Raw genomic sequence first — 19,981 nt, 5'->3', positions numbered from 1 at the left:
TAGGTTTGTATAGATTTCATTCACTGAATATACATACAACCAAAAGGACAGTACAGAGCAGGTGGGTCTGTTTTATAGTTCCCTCCCACACAACACAAGCATTGGGCCATAAGTAGTGCTTTTTTGTTTTGGGGACAAATAATACAAGTCTGGTTGTCAGATGGTCTATGTCTAACATAGAAGAGCTTCCTCTCTTCCTATAGACCCTACTTCACACCACAGGGTGTTCCACCTACTTTTGCATCCGACTGGTGAGTGCAGGGTATACCAGGAGTGGTGTGAAAAACATCTTGCTCTGACAAGAGAGATAAGCATAGTGCATACACTGTACAGTGTGAAAGCAGGTTTAAGGCTACTTCAGACTTACTGCAGATGCAGACACGGTGCCAAACAAAATATGTTGCAGGTGTGTTGGGGAATGTGTGCTCACTATCCCTAGTGCACTAAAGTGAGAGTTTGTGTGCATGTGTGTTTTGGCCACAGATGACTATTTGGAAGAGGAATGAGCAAAAGATTGACAAGAAAGAGCAGAGAGAGAGAAAAGTGTAAGGGAATCCTCAAAGAAAAGAGATAGAAAGGGAGGAGAATAGCAGAGAAGAAAAATGTGTGAAAAGGGAAAGTGTGGGAAAGTGTGTGTGTGTGTGTGTGTGTGTGTGTGTGGTGTGGGGGGGGGGGAGTGAAAGGGAGGGAGGAAATGAGAAAATGAATGGTGAGGGACCAGCACTTTCTCCTCCATTGAAATCCACAGCTGAAGAGCCCTTGAGCCTTGAGCAAGGCACCTAAGCCCTGACGGGAGGATGAGCACCTGCTGCTCTACAGGTTTGTGTGCTCACTGCCCCTAGAAAAAAACTGCCCTAAAAAAGTTCCAGTCTGGTTTTCACTTATCAGATTTAACCGGACTTCTATATAAACTCACAGAATTATTCTCACCATGACACTACACAATAGAACTGAAAACAAAGGGCACTTTTTCTTCCAGTGGCTTTAAGGAGTACATCAGTAAGAAAGCAAAAGCCATTTACTTTTCCTCGTCATTTAAATAACGACCTGCAGTTAAAGCTGATTCTTTTGGTTTCAGCCTGAGAGTTCACCCGGCCACGCAAAGATAACACGGACGGATAATTTGCAAAAGCAACGCTCTGGAAATCTGTATCCAGACTGAACACACAATGCACAAGAATGGAAACAGATTAGTCAACCACTTCATTCTCATCAATTAAACAGAGTACGATGAGAAAATGTGCCACAGAATTTGTTCTGACTGGAATAACGTGATTCAGCGTGTTTGATGTTTGGTTACATTTCAGAGGAATATCTAAGAGAACTTTTTGTGATTTCCAACTAATTAAATCTGAAATAAAACATGTCATGATCTGGTCTGAGAATTGTGGAATAAGTATCAGAACCAATCTGCAAAGTGTGGACAAAAATAACCAAAATAGCCAAAAAATAACCTCAAAAACATTAATTAAAATAAAAATTAAAGCATTTAAGGATCTAATTTTAAAATGTATACATTTCAGCTCTGTTTTCAGTCTACAGTCTTAAAATCAGACATGAGGATACTGAACAAGGGGATTTCCATATGTTTTTAAATTAAAAAAAATGTTCAACACTCCACAAAACCAATGCAAAACTTGCCTCGTTCACGAAGCAAATTTGAATGAAATTTGGTTTTTGCCTCCTTCAAATTTGGCTTTGGAATACACGTTAAACAAAAAGCTGTTGGACGGTTGCTGTGTTCACAGGGAAACTAGAACAAGGACATTCTTTTGGCCGTTTATCATCACTTAAACCATGTCTTCAGAGTTCTGGATTAAACTGAAGTATTCGATACTTAGGTATTGTTTAGGTCAACGCTAAGGTTAAATTGAGCAAAACAAGCCCTTAGTGTACACTTAAAGCTTAGGGTACCCTTTCAAAATGAAGATTTTGATTACATTACATCACAAAAAAAAATCTTTGAAATGTGTTCCACAAATCAATATTCCGCAGTTAAGCAGATAACTTAAACCCAAAATTCAGGATTGTCCAATAGAAATGTCCCAAAGTTCTTTTACTATAGGACAAGCTTGATTTCAGGCTTAAGTTATGTGGCTAAACTGAAAAGTCCTGCTTTTGTAGATATTAGTTTTAATTGTTTTTGGTTTTCTAAAAATAATAAATAAACTGTGGCAAACATTTTTATACTTTGTTTATCTGCTGTAATTTAAATGAATCTTATGCACAGTAATTGTGCAATAAAACATGCAGAAATTTGAAGGATGTGTGTGTGTGGCGGGGGGGACGATGACACAAAATGTAAAATTTCCCCATGTTTGAAAAACAATACATGAACTTAAAAAATAAAAGTTTAATAACTAACTCAGCAGCTGGCTTGAGATGTGCTCTCAGTGCGTGTTCTGTCTAGACCGGGTCAGAACCGGAGGGCGTCTGTAATAACAACAATATGCTGCACGAATATCAAAATTAAAGCCCGGCATCAGCCTACACTCCTCCCTTTTCTCACAAGCCCCCAATTCACCACAAAACCACAAGAATAAAAAAAATCTAGCTTCAAAACAATAGCCTTCTGTGTTTGTACAAGGATGAGACCAAATTCTGGCCAAATTAATGAAGAAATCGGGCAAAAGAGTGAAGCCCTGTATGTCCACTAACAGCCCTAAACTTAAAAGTGAACCCATGAACTGTCTTTGACCTCAGAGTGGCGGGGACAGGCAGAGGGGTGTTGTTGTTTTGAAGTTCCTCCAAGAATCCTGCAGAAGCCAATAAAACAGAGCAATAAAAAACCCCAGCACACCCCAAAGAACTTCTCACCCCTACACACACACACACACACACACACACACGGGTGGCACAATTCAGGCAACCAAAAAAATCAAGATACATTGTTTTCAAACTGAATCCACAGGAGCCACATGTGTTTTATTAGATCCTGAAAGCACATGTTGAGGACTGAAATACTGGTTATAAACACTGCAGAAATAAAAATGGTCATTTTCTACAATGTGACCTCTAAAATAAATAAATTGAACTGACCAATATCCACGTTCATTAACCAGAGCAAACGTCTGAGCTTAGCATTTGCCTCACTCAGTGATATCAGTTTGCATTTTTTAACAGTAAGACCACCCCCACTGAGAGCAGGTGATTAAAGCTAAAGGTGATTAATACAAAAATAAACAGAGAGCTTTATTTGGTTTAACAGCAGTAACTCAAATAATAAATATACAACTAAATAAACGAAATAAATGGAAAAAAAGATTCTTTCAGCAGAAAATCAACAAAAATACATAATCAAGCATTCAAAGCTGAGTTAAAAACAATATTTTTGGTTTTAAGATTAACATGATGCAAAACATTAATGGTTGTTATCTATTATTTACTATTCAAAGCTTAGAGGCTGAAGGTTATGCACTTCACATAAACATTTTGTACTAGCCACTTGTGACCAAATAACCTTCCTGTGAAAAAGTTCACAAAACTAAAATAAATAAATAAATAAATAAATAAAGAGAGATCATATGGTGTGGAACGACCAAAACATAAGTGCAGAAGTGACCTGATGTTTCCCTCATGGCCGTTTAACAGCTCCCTGCACTACAAAGGGGGGTATGGTCCTGCAGCTGTGCGTTCTGGGTAATGTTTACAGTCTCGGATTTGCCCCTGCCGTGAACCCGGGCCAAGAAAAAGAGAAGACCCTCGCGATGACCCCACCAACACCGCCCCGTCATAAAAAACAGTGGAGATAAACACACGTTCACTCCTCCCACTTTCACAAACGAAAATAAGCCGCAACAAACCGCACAGCGAGAGTCTTCCAACCTACAAGTCCAAGGTAGTACAGCCACAGGATGAAGTTTGAATTTCTCCAGTAAACCTACAATGAATATGTTTACATTTTTTGGCATATTTGCCACACTTATGTGTGCTCATTTTAACATAAAGCAAACAAAAACCTAAAGATGATATATTATGAATAAAACATGGTTAAGTGCAGTTCATTAAATGTGTGGATCTGGAGCCAACCAACCCATCCCACTGAAACAAGACCACCCAGCAAGTTTAGTGCATGATGTCCAAGTCAGAAAACACGAGATAAAACGAGCCTTGCGGATTCTGCTCCACTTCTGACATCAAGTGCAGAGACTTAGGAATTGCCCCGCCTCCTCGACTGAGTCTGTCCAATCACAGCGTTGGGCCCGCGTTTATGTTAGAGCGCAAAGATGAGGTTAAATGCACCAAAACAGACACAACGAGCGCAGAGAAATACGAGTACTTATATGTGCACTTACCCTGAACTAGACAAGCAATGAATTAATAGCTTCTTTAATGTTATTAGCATAGACAACATCTAAGTTCTTGTTGACTCCTCTTATTAGGAAACTAATCCTCCAACAGCAGGACCTGACCCCACTAATGTTATGTGGCTAAATACCATAACATTTTCCAACATGTAGAGTACAATTTTTCCACAAGAGCGGAGGCTGTTACTGCAGCAAAGAGGAACACATGAACGCCCTTTGCTTCAAAAGAAGCGGGTGTCCACAAACTCTTGGTCATATAGAGTATAAAACATAGAAACAGGAATATCTACCTCCATTATCTGTCCTCTTCAGAGCTCCGTCTTTGTGAGGACACAGCTCACACCTCTACAAAAAAAGAAGAAACACAATGTTATTTCTTTAATTTTAACATACATGCATACTCAGTCACATTTAACAATATGCTCTACGATGAGTGTGATTCAGCAATCAATGATATTGTGTACGTAATTAGCTGCTCTTTGAAAGTAGAAAAATACTAAGATCAATTACATTAACCACAGTATTACACGGAAGATTAAAAAAAAATTTCATGCAAAGCCTGGGGTTTACTAGGGAAAGGAAATAGCATGCATCAGCTGCAGAATCTCAAGAGACGGTTCAGTGAACAGCAGGCATGAGCATTACTTTCATGGCACGATATAAAAATAAAGGAGAAAATGTATTAAAATAACACAGCTCTGTTAAAAACCTGTTTCGGGTGCCTTTACAGAAAAAAATCAGATCATCTTTTCCATTTTCCTCAAAGTACTTTTTCACCTCCTTCCATCCAAACAACATCCACAAAATATTTTATATAGTTTTAAAACAGGAATATAGTAAAATCTGGAATTTACAGTCAATAAGTGTTGCTGCTTCTCTTTTCATATTCAAAGCAACTTGTGAAATTGCAGCAGAATTTTCTTTATCTTTTCACCTAAAATCACTGCCACAGAATGGATGAAAGATGAATCATTTTATATCAAATTCCAAATCTGAAATACTTTAAAACAGGGGTAGGTGATATGGCACAATATCACAGTATTTCAGGGTATTCTGGCAATAAATATATCTTTGGCTGATAAACACTTATTAATTTCAAGAACAGACTACTACAACAAAATAAATGTTATATTAATATTAAATTACACATTTAATATATATTAATAATATTAAAGACTTCCTTCATTTCTAACATAACACTATGGTTTATTGCAAATCTGATCATTTGTAACCAAACCACCTGCACGAGACTGGAGTTTTGGAGCTAATTCCCCTGCCTCAGAGATACTTTCCACAGTACTTCACTGTGCCTAAATGACCCATGTAAAAAAAACCTACAATATTATGGGTAACAGCATGATGTCGTTATGTAAACAAGATATTATTATTATTATTGTTTAACAATTTATGATGTTATTATTGCAAAAATCAAGCCTGTACATTAAAAAAAATTAGGAAAAAAAACATGAATAAACCTTAAATTTAAAATATAAGCATATTTTACTTGCAATATTTCCAAGAAAAATCACAATTAGGTATTTTCCACTCAGCTTTATGTCACGGACTTCAGAGGCCACCACAGACGAAAAATCATTTCAACTAAAGCTAGAGTCGTACTTGGCAACACAGTGTAAATTTGTGAGAAAACCCGATTCATTTTAAAGGAATTCACCACGATGCACTATTTCTTCTTGCAGACATATTGGACAAATATTTCACTAGAATAAATTTGCACTAAATTCAAGTTTAGAGAACTTTGACACGCAAATTCACTTTCTTAACCATGTCCTCCTGTTTTTCTCCATGGTGACCATGAAGCAGCCAGGCTTTGTGCAGCAGTACTGTGATTGTACTATTGTACAACACTATCTGAGCCGATTGTCGCACATATTTCTCAGAGTGACGCAAACTGCAGATATGTACTGTAACACAATATATACGATCCATATTTCCTGAGTATAAATTTATTAGGCCTCATCATATCATAAGCCAGTTTTTCAGTCCAAGGACAAGGATTAAAATCTTCTCCTTCTGAATCAAGTTGATTACTCTGGGCAGGGAGTTCACCACACTGCACCAACGCATGTACCACAGAGATAACAAGATGCCTACAATTACTGCCAAATACGTCATTCACATCTGGAGTTAGTGGCTGTTGTCTCTCACCAACATGAACATGAAAGCTATGTCATTAAAGCAGAAAATCAACTAAGAATTAAATGATCTGGCAGACCAAGTTAACACATGACTGAACAGTTCCAATCATGAAGTAAAATCCCTTTCAACGTCAGAACAGATCAAAACAACATTGAGGATGTAGGCAAAGATGTGTCAAGAGTTACAATCAAGAACGGAACTTCCGAAAGTTTAACCACGTGCCAGCGTCAGAAACAAATATGTGACGTTGATCCATTTCAATCGTAAAAAAATTCAATAGTACAAAGCAGATGTCTATTCTGAAAAGTATTTGTTTGATTTGCAAAATTGGATTTACAATTATTTATCCAATCATCAGGACACATGTTAAGTTCACTGAGCAAAGTGAAATGCTGTATTTGTGTACATCACAACATCTCAGAATCAATATCACTATAATGTGCCAAACATGTTGCACATACAAGGAATCTGTCAGGTGAGTGCACACATGTATGACATGTTCCAGACAGGAACGTGGACTGCTAACAAGCATTTAAATTTAAGAAAATATAAAAGCAATAATTGGAATATAGAATAAAGAATAATGAGTAAAAAAAGACCCATGTGAAAAAAGCTAAGGAGTGAGGATGTGTGAAATCATTAAATATTGTTGCTGTTTAAAGATAAACATGCATCGCCATATTAATAACCATACAAGAGAAGGAAAAACGCAGATATAAATGTAGTACATATGCCAGTCTGTGGACACATACTATGAAACGTGCTATAAAAACAATTATATACAGGATACTAAAGATTAATATGAAAGAATATCAAATTTAAAAACTTTAGTTATGCAACTAAGCTTCATGTTACAGAGAAGTTACTACTGTACCGTGAGGAAGTTGTAGGCTCATGTAAGTTTAAAATGCAAGGTGTCCTGAGCCAAATATTTAGCTTGGAAAAATTCGTCCTATGAACAAAACTTTTGAACTGGGCATACGGAAGGTGCCCCACAAAGCAGGATTTTAGAGATAGTTGGGTAACTCGAACCCAAAGTGCAAGTCATCCAACAGGAACGTCCGGTCGTTCTATTGATTAGGCTTAACTTGATGCTTAAGTTGTCTGGTTTATGAAGAAATCCTCCTGTTTGGTGAATACACCAAATAACCTGGGTACACAGCGGTTTGAGCAGTAGTCACAAGCCTAAAAAATAAAGCTAAGCCAACCTTCTTTAGAGGGGAAATTGCCTGAAACTAATTTAAACCATTAACAAATTTAAAAAAAAAAAAATACACCCTTTTTTCTACAAAATCTTTAAGCCCAGGATCTTAACGGATCTAGCTAACAAAACTAAGCCCGCCTGGACAATTGTCTTAATTCCTGAAGACAAGTATGAAGGAAAAGTGTCCTACACAAACGAAAGAGACACAGCCAAGAAAAACCTGTTATTGAGTTATATTTATAAGCAAACAATTATTATTCACAACAGCTTTTTTAAAACAATTTTTCCAATTATTTCTGCTGCTCTAAGAATGCAGCCTGTATAAAATCCACTGTGAGCTCTATAAGGTTTAACCAATATAAAATTAAAGCTGACATGCTGGCTGCCCAATTACATGGACAATTCCTGTGCTGACAACTTCACTAACTTCAATATGAACTTATTCTGATGTCTATGTAAGTGGATGCTTCTGTCAGTTTGCAAACACTAGAATATGTATTGTCTCTGTCCAATTAAAACCATCTATCTCAATCTATCTCGTTTACTACATCATTGGAACACAGCAGCTGTCCATCACACCGTGTGAGAATTTCATGATGAACGGACCAATAGAAATGCTCAAACATTACTTGAAATAAAAGCTTTTTACACTGACGTCCATTAAAAGTTAAGGTTCTCCTGTAAAATTACTATTTTGGGGGAATATTTTAACACTAATGTTTATAAATCCGTGTTAAAATAGGATAAACAGTCCTTCTTAAAATTGTGGAGCATCATTATCACAAAATCTGCAGATGTTTTTTTAGACCAATGCAGCTGAAGTTAAATTAAACCAGTTATGGTTATTTGATCATTACGAAATGATGTTATATTTCACTGTTTTTACCACTGTATATTATACTGTCAAGTTCAAATATACTCAAGCGCAGAGCTAAGTTTCATCGATACGGGTACTGACAGCAGTAGGTTTTCAGTTGTAGTAATATTGATCTTTAACTATCAGGTGTTCTTGTGGTCAATTGTTTTGGGTTAATTTTTTGTTCAAAATTCACAACAAACAAATAAGTAACATGTTTCTGTAATTATTTTTCAGTTTGAAGTACAAACAAAAGAAACCATCTACCACAGGTTTGTAACACAAAGTAAGAGCATCCAGAAGGTTACCGTTTCTGTTGTCTCATTTTCGGCTGCCTATAACAGGTTGCCACAGATTTGCACAATCAACTTGACACAGGTTTTACACAAGATGCCCTTCCTGATGCAACCTGCCCATTCCACCCTAGCTTGTAATTATCACTAGTAGTGCACCGAGGACCCCACCTTCAGCAGCTGAATTGGGGGAACATCCTGAACTCCATATAGACATTTACCTGGGGCAAAGATCAGAACTGTGCCGCAACAGCTCACAGGACTGGGGGGTTCTGGAGGTTTTATCCTCAGTTTTTGCTGAGTTTGCTGAGTCACTGTCAACTCCAAATATCAGTGAATCTCACCCAATCACACACAGCTCCCCTGCCTCAGGAGAGCCTTCTGAGGCATCTGAGCCCACACCGTCGCTTCTTTTCAAACTACTGCTAACTCAACACCACTGTGCAGTTTAACATGCCAGAGGAGAATGTAAACTGCCCAGATAGGTCACATCAGCTGACAGACACCCATGGTACAATTTCAGAAATATGGTTTTAAAGTCCATTTGTATTTCTTAAAGGTACATTACATTCTCTTCTGCAGAAGCAGAGGTGAAAATTTGTAAAGATTTTTAAACACCCATAGAAATGCTAAAATCAACAGCAGAACATAAAACAAAAAATCTTGAGAGCATCCTGTGTCTCCCCCCCATTTCAACAAAAATCATATGAATGCGTCCAACTTGGGGAGAGAGTTGGGCCTCAAAGGAACTACCACTCGACCTTCACTTGAAAAAAGCATTATTGCAGAACATGGTATTATGTTCCCTGACAAAAAGTACAGAATATGTACCCTTTATGGTACCACCACAGTGACAGTTTTTCTGAGAGTGTAGCAAGCACTCTCTGAAACCAACACAGGACACCTTTTAATGGGAAAAATTACTAAAAACAAAGGCTGAATAAAGACAGTACTAGACATTTTGATGGAACAAAATTACACTGTAAAAGAGGCTAAAAGGTCAAACCCACCACTCTGGCTGCTCTCTCCTGAGATTCACATTTCCTGCAGAACCAGGGACCAGTCGGGACTTGGACAATTCCATAGCAAGCTGCGATGGGGAGAAAATAAGAGATTTAATATAACACAAAAAATGTGTCACATAGTTAATTTACTATGTTTAACAGTAAACATTAAGAAACTATATATATATATATATATATATATATATATATATATATATATATATATATTAAAGTCCCCCTCTTGTCTGCAAGTTTACTGGATTGGTTACTTATGTGTATGACATAAGAAAACATGACTGTCTGAATCCATGTTTCTGAGACTGTACGTGGAACCCTGCAATGTCAAAGCAGAAATTCTCAGCCACGGGGCATGACAGCTTATTTCACTCAGGATATGCCTTCTAGCGTGAAAACCACCACACACACATGCTAACAGGGCTAAACACTTGAATTTACACTGGAGAAGGGCAGTTTTCAGTCTTAATGTTTGTAATGGTGTTCTTCCTGCATGGTAGCAAGCAACGTGGGTAATATTATCCAGCCACATGTGCTAAAGTATCGCAGCAAGCTGCACAACGTGATGGGCTTGAAACTCCCACAAACATCACATCACATTTACTGCTCTTGTTTCGCGAGAAAATGTTTTTAGAAGCTCCTCACACCACTGAACCAAGGTTATAACCACATCCTGTGATATTTCAGCAACTGAGCACGTTAACGTTCATTTTTAACTTTATGTTAGTGCTCAGAAACACTCATTTACATTTTATAGCCTTGGGTTATATGTTAATAAAAGGTCCATATAAAAATGTGCATAAACATGTGAACAATTCTTTATTTTTTTTACAACAGACACCGTATTTACGTTTTGCCTTGTATTTTCCATTCCACCTTAAAACGACACAGATATAAACCTAGGTCATGGCATTTAAGGTAGAACGTGAAAGTCGAAGCCAGTGAACCACAATAATGTCAGAGGTCGAAATGGGGCTGCGCAAATTTGAATGTTCCGTTCCATATTAAAAGGATTATAAAAGGAACGGACATTTTAAGACTTAGGAACCACGTTATGTTAATGTTAATCGTTGGCGTTGAAAACGAGGCTGGGGTAATGTGAATTTTTCGTACCACCTTAAATATCTCCGAGGGTAATATTAACTGCTGAGCTATTTAAGGTGGAATTGGAAAGTTGATAGAAGAATGACGCGTGAGAAAGGAAGACAAGGTGAATTATCTTATCCACCTTAAACAGAGCAGCACTTGCATTATGGCGCCGCTGGCGCCAGAATGCAACTGCTGTAGCATTTAAGGTGGAACGGACAATTCGAAACATAAGTTGGCTGAATAAAGCTAATTTCAAACCGGCAATATAAAACATGATTTACCTTGATGAACGGCGACGTTACAGCCGTGTCCATCACAATAAACGAGCGGGTTCTCGGCCCATCCTCTCTCATCTGAGCAAACGCAGCAACCTCCAATCATCTCCTTCATATTATTCACCAAACAGTCGCTATTCACCATCTACAAGAGAAGGAAGGGGAGAAAACGGTCGCGTAAAAAGAAGCCTAAAAATATAAGCCCCTGTCACGCTTCAGATCGCCCCTCTCGCACTTATCTAAGTCCCGCTTTGATGAAAAGCCATATTTGATCCGCGCTGGCGTCCAACAAACCCTTTTTAGGTTTATTTTCCTTCTTGTTTTTGTTGTTCGACACCAGAGAAAAAGGCCTCAAAGGCTATGTGGGGAAGCGAGGCTTTCGTGTGCGCATGCGCGGACACGGAACCAGAGAGCACCAAAGAACTCAAGCGATTAGCATGTTGCTAACAACATTGACTTGAAGTGGTTATACATATTTTTAGAAATACTAGTAAATATACCTCTGCTGATATAAATGACTATTCCCAGTACTTTGTCCAATAACACTGATGTTTTAATTTGTAAATCAAATCAACCATTAAAACATTAATTGTATTATTTTTCTAAACTTGTTCTGATTATTAGATATAAGAAGGCTATCAAAACATATAAGGACCGACAGATTAGAAAAGAAGGAGTAATAAAAATTGGAGTTCAAATAACATATATGCAAGATTGGACATCTAACATGTCAGGCCAGGCTGTGTATCAAATGACCTGCTAAAGACAAATACTGTGTACAGAGAATTTGGGATTTTTATTTTATAATGCAAAAAATAAACAAACAAAAAAAGGAATTGTTTATGTGTAGATTTTTGATGTGTTATTAAATTGACCAAAAGCAAAAGAAACGTTCTATTATTTACACAGCATTTTTTTTTGTAAATAAAAATACATTTTAAAATACAAAGCATACAAAACATGCCAAAAAAGTTTTTATTTAAGCAACTGTTTATGAATGTGCTACATAAACTTTTCATTTAATTATACTTTTTATAATTTAGGAACTGAAGATTTTGCAGTTCCACATATGGAATTTTTCTTGGAGACACTTCTTATTGTCATTGTCCATTCTCTTCCTCATTATGTACAATAGAAAGCAGAAGACAGCACACATACAGTGTCTATGAAGGCACACTTTTGCAGAACATGTCGAATTAAACCTGGCATTGAATTGCTGAAATAACCATGGACTTTCCAGGAGAACATCTCACTTTGATACTATCATATGACCATCTGAGATTACCTTGGGCCCAGTACAATCAGTTGCATTTCTTGCTAGAATTCTTTTCTAAACTCTTTGCAACCTTGCTTTGAGAAAGTTCTTTTGGACAATTCTCTCATGAAATTTGATGAAAGTTAGCAAATGATTTTTAAAAGTTTTGATATTTACCTGCTTACTGTGGAATTATTACAAATGGTCAAACATAATTATATGTCTTATTGTGCACCTGTGTGTATATATATATATATATATATATATATATATATATATATATATATATATATATATATATATATATATACACACACACACACACACACACACAACACAGAATCAAGTCAGTCAGTGAAAAAGCTGTATTGCTTTAAATTCTCAAATATATGCCAGCATGTATAAATATGTATATTTTTCATTTAATTATTTTGTTTTTTGCTCTTTTTAATATATTGATTAATTACTTGTAACTAATGACTGTTTTGACTGGACACATCATTTAATGAAAAATATTATATTTAACACACAATGTGTACACAAACATGTATTTATCACTCATGAATTACCTCTTTATATCAGATGTAAACAGCACGCTTATTCAAACACATGATTTTTACAGTTGTTTTTGTTTTATCAGTGGTAGAAGCTTGGGTAAAGGACAGGAGAAATGTGCAGCAGATGCTAAACTGAGAAGACTAGCAGAAATACACAATAAAAAAGAGCCACAATAAGGAACAAATAATTTCATATAAAAAGGGAGAAAAATCAAATATGACAAAAAGCAAAAAATCCATTAAGAATTAAGAGGAGTGAAGAGGGCTTGGGTTGTGTGTGGGGGTGGTGCTGGGTGTATACACATCCCAACACAAAACCAACATTTTCTTTTTTTCATGTCTATTTACAGCCTTTATACTGAGAGGCAGTGAAGAACATGAAATTGCCTCTTTTCTGTCTGTAATGGTGGGCTATGTTTGTGTGTGTGTCTGTGCACTCAGATTCAATTGATGGAATTTAACTTTGGGTACTACGCTATAATTAAAAAAAACATTAAAAACATTATAAATATATTAGTACATTAGTAACGCATTATTATTTATTAATAAAATGATATGGGCATAAAACATGTTTGATTTAGTGTTTTTTGGCATCAAACTCTGATTACAAATTTTGGTGTATTACTTAGTTATTAATTTAGCTATTACATCAGGCTTCACAAATTAACTATGGATTAAATTTATTCAAAATTGCATCACACAATAAGATGGTGTTGTACAAGTTTATGTCACAACAGAATCACAACTGTGGCAGACAGCAGCATTAAATTATCGCCATTATTAAAATATCAGCTGAGTAGATCCAGGTAGGCTTTGTTCCATTTTCAATATCTTATTAATGTTTATGTATCCACGTTGATATCAGTATTGGTGCATCCATATTGATTTTTAAAACATGTAAGCTAGCTGTTGAGATAATCTTGCAGTTTGTATCAAGGTTATAGTAACTGTAATCAATCAATCAATCAATCAGACTATCAATCAAATTACTGCTACATTTCATCAGTATTAAAATCCACTGTGATGATCAGTTAAGTTAGAAGTTTAAAGTCAAATCACATCTCTAATTAATTTTGTAAAACAACATCCATAAGGAAATAACCCCTGATGTAGTATAGAGTAGAGTCCATCTACCTTGATATGTGAATGTGCTTTAAGTTATATTTAACATATTTTGTTTTGGCACTTTATGACCTGGGCATTCCTCTGTGATGTTAAAAACTGTCAATAAGTGGATCAAATTCTAGACACAACCCTTTAATGGCCAACCCTTTCACTCCAGCCTTTATGTGTTGAAGTGAAAGTCCAGTGCTGTAGGCCTATGTCTTGCAGACACTGACAGAGCTCAAATACAAGAGACTAATGGACGCTGGATAAAATTACAATACTTTTGTGTTTGATTTATTTTGTAAATGTTATATGAACTGTGTACAAGTTTCCTTTATGTACACACTTTTTTTGATTGAAGGCATATTTAAAACACTGGGAGTTAATTTAACAACATCATAAATAATAAATTAACAGTAAACATCGTGAATATACAGATCTCAGTAGGAACACAAAAACATGAGCTGTTCCTGCCCTGTTGATTTTTTAAAAGAAAGTCCAAAAGAAATGTCAAAAATGTCTTTTGAATATGTATTTAAAAAAAAAAAACAGGTGACAAAATGACGGTGATGGATGGCTCTTAATGAGATGAACTAAAAGTAAGATGACATCTTAATAGGAATCATTCAGATCTGTGTTTCTATTCTCTACACTGCGGATATAAGATGGACTTTAATCAACAGAGCTGTAAAAGTCAAACCTACCAACTTAGACGAAGACAGTGGCGTCAAGCTTAGTGTAGACTAGATTTAGTGTGTGCCTGTGTGTCTGCGTGTGCGTGTGCGTGTGCGTGCGCGTGCGCGTGCGCGCGCGAGTGTGTGTTGCATTAACATTCATTAAGCTAATATTGTCGAATTATATGGGACACGTGTTCAGTCTCTGTTAACGATAAATTTACTTTAACCGCGTAATCTGAATTTCGCAGAATATGCTGCAGAATGTCCACTTAAATACACTACTCCAGGCCTCGGTGTGTTTTATTTATACTTTTTATTTTAGATTGTTGCTAAAGTCCTGCTTAGAGTAATAATAAAAAAAAAAAACATTTTAAAACGATTTCCACTACACTTTCTTTTTAAACGTTGTGAATGTGACACTTCAGTTCACACTTTTTAGCCCCACTCTCCCAGATAAGCTTATGTATTTATTTATTTATTTCGGTTTCCAATTTTACAAATAGATATGTTTATATTAGAGGAACATAGCCTAGACACCACTGTGATGATGTGGAAATAAGTGTGTACACTGTAAAAAAAAAATTTTGAGGGGCAGGTGGGGCCTATAATTATTTTAATGTACACTTTCATATAGAATTTGGACTAATGCAGATCTTGCACAGGAAGCATAAAATAAGACGATTCATGCATTGACAGATGTGTTTCTACGTTTGATGCATGTTTTGTTTGTTTAGTTGGCTTTTGTTTGTTTTTTGCCTATATATTGAAGCAAGTCTCAAAATATAATTTTACAACTCACGTGTCAAACACACAAATAAAACAATACTAACAAAGGCTGCCATAATGGTCAGTTTTAAAGACTAATGGAGCTGGAGATTTGCTAAATAATTTATTCTGATTAGTGTCATACAGAATTAAATGCTTTGTTTTCAGACTTCAGAGACCACTAGCCAGACTACATGATATATATATATATATATATATCACGTAATATTGTGTTTATATATATATAGATAATATTTAAATTATAAAATGCAATATAATTTTGGTCCTATGGTCTGACTATAAACTATATAATATATTGACCTTATTTAAATATTTTGTCAGAATTGATGGAAAATTATGGAAAATTCTTGCACACTTTAAAAAGTAGAGATTTTGATGCTCATTTTAATGTCTGTGTCATTCACTGTTTACAAACCAATTTACACGTTTGAAATCCAATAAATTCACTGCGACTACTATATTTTAGAGAACATTTTTGAAAACTAGTTGAAAAACAACAACAAAACGATCCCCCCAAAATGTGATGCACTACAAAGAGGCAGGGAGGGGTTAAAGGGGAGTTTGCCTGTGGCACGAGCTCAGTTTGACGCAAGGGCTTGTGGGTAATGTAGGGGGCATATACAGGCACACACAATAGAAGTAGACACGACATGGCAGGGTGAAAGGTCACACCACCCCCTCCCCAAAAGAAAGAGAAAAAAACAGCTACGTTTCAGGTTGCGGGAATAATGCAGCCGCGCGCTGCGGCAGAACATCACTGAGAAGAATACAGAAGATTTTAATCTTTCTTTTACCAACACATGAAAGAGGAAACACAAATATAAAAATAAGCGGAGGCTGAGGAGAAAGGGTACAGTTCATAGGTCCCACAAATTTGAAAATGGGTTTCAAAAATAAAATAGGACAGAAATGTATTGCTTAATCATTTACAAGAAAACATATACTTTTAAAATGTGTAAGACCTAATCTACTTTAAATACATATTGTAGACCCACGCTGAAGTATAGATTCTGTTCTTTAAGATCTTCAGAAACAATAAAAAGTCTGTGATATTTTCGCTTTTATATTCTATATTTTTCAACGGTTAATTTTACCCACTGTAGTTTAATCGCTCGCCCCAAAAACTAGTCCCTCTCCTCCTGGAAAGTTGATCCCCCTTCACTTTGTTTACAAACTAGCTCTGGGAGTTTGCGGACTGGAACCCCGCGGTCTGTTATTTCTCTTCACTCCAAATTCCGCGCAAGACAACAACCTCGTGTCGTTCGAGCTCATGGTTTTATTTGAGATTTTAACCGAGATTTAAGCCGAAACCCAGCTGGCCTTTTCGCGCTGTTTGAAAGAAGTGCAGAGGAGGAATAGCAGCGAAGACACGGAGCTCTTTGTTGCACTCGTGTCTCTCTCTCTCTTACCTTCCAGAGCCGCCCTCATCCCGCGGTCCGGAACACAATCGCCAAATCACCGAAAAATTCACCCCGCAGCCCCCCGAAATCACCTCGCTCTCTGCGCGGGAGCAAACGAGAGAAGCCCCTGCTCGTGGGAAGTGGGGGTTAGGTCGGGGTTAGCTGGGTTTGGAGCTCGCTGGGCTGAGCTCGGTGTTGGGGGAAGAGCAGCTTAGCAGCAGATACACAGCACTCTCACCCTGAAAATACATCCACTCATTTACTCTTACATCTTACACTGCCTTCATTACAGGACAAAATAACACTTTAGACCTGAAAATACACATTTATACAGTTATATATTTATAATAATTATTATAATCAAAATATAAGGCAAACAAAGAAATTATTTACTCCCTGGCAACAGGAGGGATAGTAACAATTACACATTAAATGTTGTCAAATTAAAAGGAGAATATACACACATTTACCTGTAATTTATGTAATATATGTGTATGAGATTAATGTATAAAATATGATAAACAGTTGTAAAAAAAACATTGGATATGAGCAGAGCATAAAATGAAAGGATTTCTCATCAAGTCAAATACACACACACACACACACACATATTCATACTTTAGTGTGTCTGTGTGTGCATGTGTAAATGTAGATCATTTAGAAAAAGGAAGTTTGAGCCTCTTTATATGGTGTGTGTGTGCGTGTGTGTTTGTGTATTATCCATTCTATTTATTATCAACAAGCAACAGCCTGAGCTTCTATTTACACAACGACTGGCTCTAGATGTACTTTATTGTACTTATCAGTTATAGCACTTTTGTTGATCACTGATAATTGACTGCATCTTCATTCCATGTGAATTGAACTATATCTGCATTTTCATACATAACAAGACCTGGAATTCTTAAATGAGCTTAAATTCTGGAGAAGAACATGTTTTAGTGTGTAGATATGCTTAGGTGTGTTTAGACGTGTTTTGGTGTGTTTTGCTGTGTTTAGATGTGTTTTTGTGTGTTTAGGTGAGTTTTTGGTGTGTTAAGGTGTGTTTTGGTGTGTTTACATGTGTTTTCGTGTGTTGAGATGTGTTTATATGTGTTTTGGTGTGTTTGTGGTGTGTTTAGGTGAGTTTTTGGTGTATTTTGGTGTGTTTACATGTGTTTTCGTGTGTTTGTGGTGTGTTTAGGTGTGTTTTTGGAGTGTTTAAATGTATTTTAGTGTGTTTAGGTGTATTTTTTTGTGTTTAGATGTGTTTTGCTGTGTTTAGATGAGTTTTTGGTGTGTTTAGGTGAGGTTTTTGATGTGTTTCGATGTTCTTTGGTGTGTTTAGATGTGTTTTGCTGTGTTTAGATGTGTTTTTGTTGTGTTTAGATGTGTTAAGGTGTGTTTTGGTGTGTTAAGGTATGTTTTGGTGTGTTTACATGTGTTGAGATGTGTTTATATTTGTTTGTGGTGTGTTTAGGTGAGTTTTTGGTGTGTTTTGGTGTGTTTACATGTGTTTTCGTGTGTTGAGATGTGTTTTGGTGTGTTAAGGTGTGTTAAGGTGTGTTTTTGGTGTGTTTACATGTGTTTTCGTGTGTTGAGATGTGTTTATATGTGTTTTGGTGTGTTTGTGGTGTGTTTAGGTGTGTTTTTGGAGTGTTTAGATGTATTTTAGTGTGTTTAGGTGTATTTTTTGTGTGTTTAGATGTGTTTTGCTGTGTTTAGATGAGTTTTTGGTGTGTTTAGGTGAGGTTTTTGATGTGTTCCGATGTTTTTTGGTGTGTTTTTGGTGTGTTTAGATGTGTTTTGGTGTGTTTAGATGTGTTTTGGAGTGTTTTTATTGCACTGTTTAGATGTGTTTTGGTGCGTTTTTGGTGTGTTTTGGTTTGTTTAAATGTGTTTTGGAGTGTTTAGATGTGTTTTTGGAGTGTTTAGATGTGTTTTAGTGTGTTTTTGGTGTGTTTAGATTTGGTTTGGTTTGTTTAGATGTGTTTTGGTGTGTTTTTGGTGTGTTTTGGTTTGTTTAAATGTGTTTTGGAGTGTTTAGATGTGTTTTAGTGTGTTTTTGTTGTGTTTAGTTTTGATTTGGTTTGTTTAGATGTGTTAGAGTGTATAGATGTGTTTTTGGTGTGTTCAGATGTGTTTTGGGGAGGTATTTGGTGTGTTTAGGTATAGTTTAGTGTGTTTTGGGGAGATATTTGGTGTGTTTTTTGTGTGTTTAGATGTGTTTCGGAGAGATATTTGGTGTTGTTTTGGTGTGTTTAGATGTGTTTTGGGGAGGTAATTGGTGTGTTTAGGTATATTTAGGTGTGTTTAGATGTGTTTTGGGGTGTTTAGATGTTTTTTGGGGAGATATTTGGTGTGTTTAGATGTGTTTTGGTGAATTTTTGGTGAGTTTAGATGTGTTTTGTGGAGATATTTGGTGTATTTAGGTATATGTTGGTGTGTTTAGATGTGTTTTGGAGTGTTTAAATATGTTTTGGTGTTTAAATATGATATTTGGTGTTGTTTTGGTGTGTTTAGATGTGTTTTGGGGAGGTAATTGGTGTGTTTAGGTATATTTAGGTGTGTTCAGATGTATTTTGGTGTGTTTAGGTGTGTTTTGGGGAGATATTTGGTGTGTTTAGGTATATTTTGGTGTGTTTGGATGTGTTTTGGAGTGTTTAGATGTGTTTTGGGGAGTTATTTGGTGTGTTTAGGTATATTTTGGTGTGTTTAGATGTGTTTTGTGGAGATATTTGGTGTGTTTAGGTATATGTTGGTGTGTTTAGACGTGTTTTGGTGTGTTTAGATGTGTTTTGGAGAGTTATTTGGTGTGTTTAGGTATATTTTGGTGTGTTTAGAAGTGTTTTGGTTTGTTTAGATGTGTTTTGTGGAGATATTTGGTGTGTTTAGGTATATGTTGGTGTGTTTAGATGTGTTTTGGAGTGTTTAGATGTGTTTTGGGGAGTTATTTGGTGTGTTTAGGTATATGTTGGTGTGTTTAGATGTGTTTTGGGGAGTTATTTGGTGTGTTTAGG

General features: G+C 36.2%; 1 protein-coding gene across 5 annotated transcripts in view; it reads right to left on the bottom strand.

The window, feature by feature from the left end:
• mllt10 (MLLT10 histone lysine methyltransferase DOT1L cofactor) overlaps positions 1–17,119 on the bottom strand; it is a 62,012-nt gene extending 44,893 nt beyond the window's left edge. For 3 of the 5 annotated variants that reach the window (XM_066660076.1, XM_066660159.1, XM_066660245.1), the window contains exons 1-3: positions 11,207–11,601; positions 9,828–9,907; positions 4,598–4,652 (exon numbers count right to left, since the gene is read on the bottom strand). In XM_066660076.1, coding sequence (XP_066516173.1) covers positions 4,598–4,652; positions 9,828–9,907; positions 11,207–11,345 — 274 coding nt within the window. In that variant the 5' untranslated portion in view covers positions 11,346–11,601. Of the gene's footprint in view, positions 1–4,597; positions 4,653–9,827; positions 9,908–11,206; positions 11,602–16,991 lie in introns of those variants that run through there. The other 2 variants (XM_066659994.1, XM_066659918.1) reach the window with 2 other exon arrangements.
• Positions 17,120–19,981: the final 2,862 nt, after the last annotated feature.

The sequence above is a fragment of the Hoplias malabaricus genome, chromosome 1, assembly GCF_029633855.1.
Source record: "Hoplias malabaricus isolate fHopMal1 chromosome 1, fHopMal1.hap1, whole genome shotgun sequence".
In the NCBI taxonomy this organism is placed as follows: domain Eukaryota; kingdom Metazoa; phylum Chordata; class Actinopteri; order Characiformes; family Erythrinidae; genus Hoplias; species Hoplias malabaricus.
The sequence above is the reverse complement of the archived record's forward strand: the minus strand, read 5'-3'. Positions and strand labels throughout refer to the sequence as shown.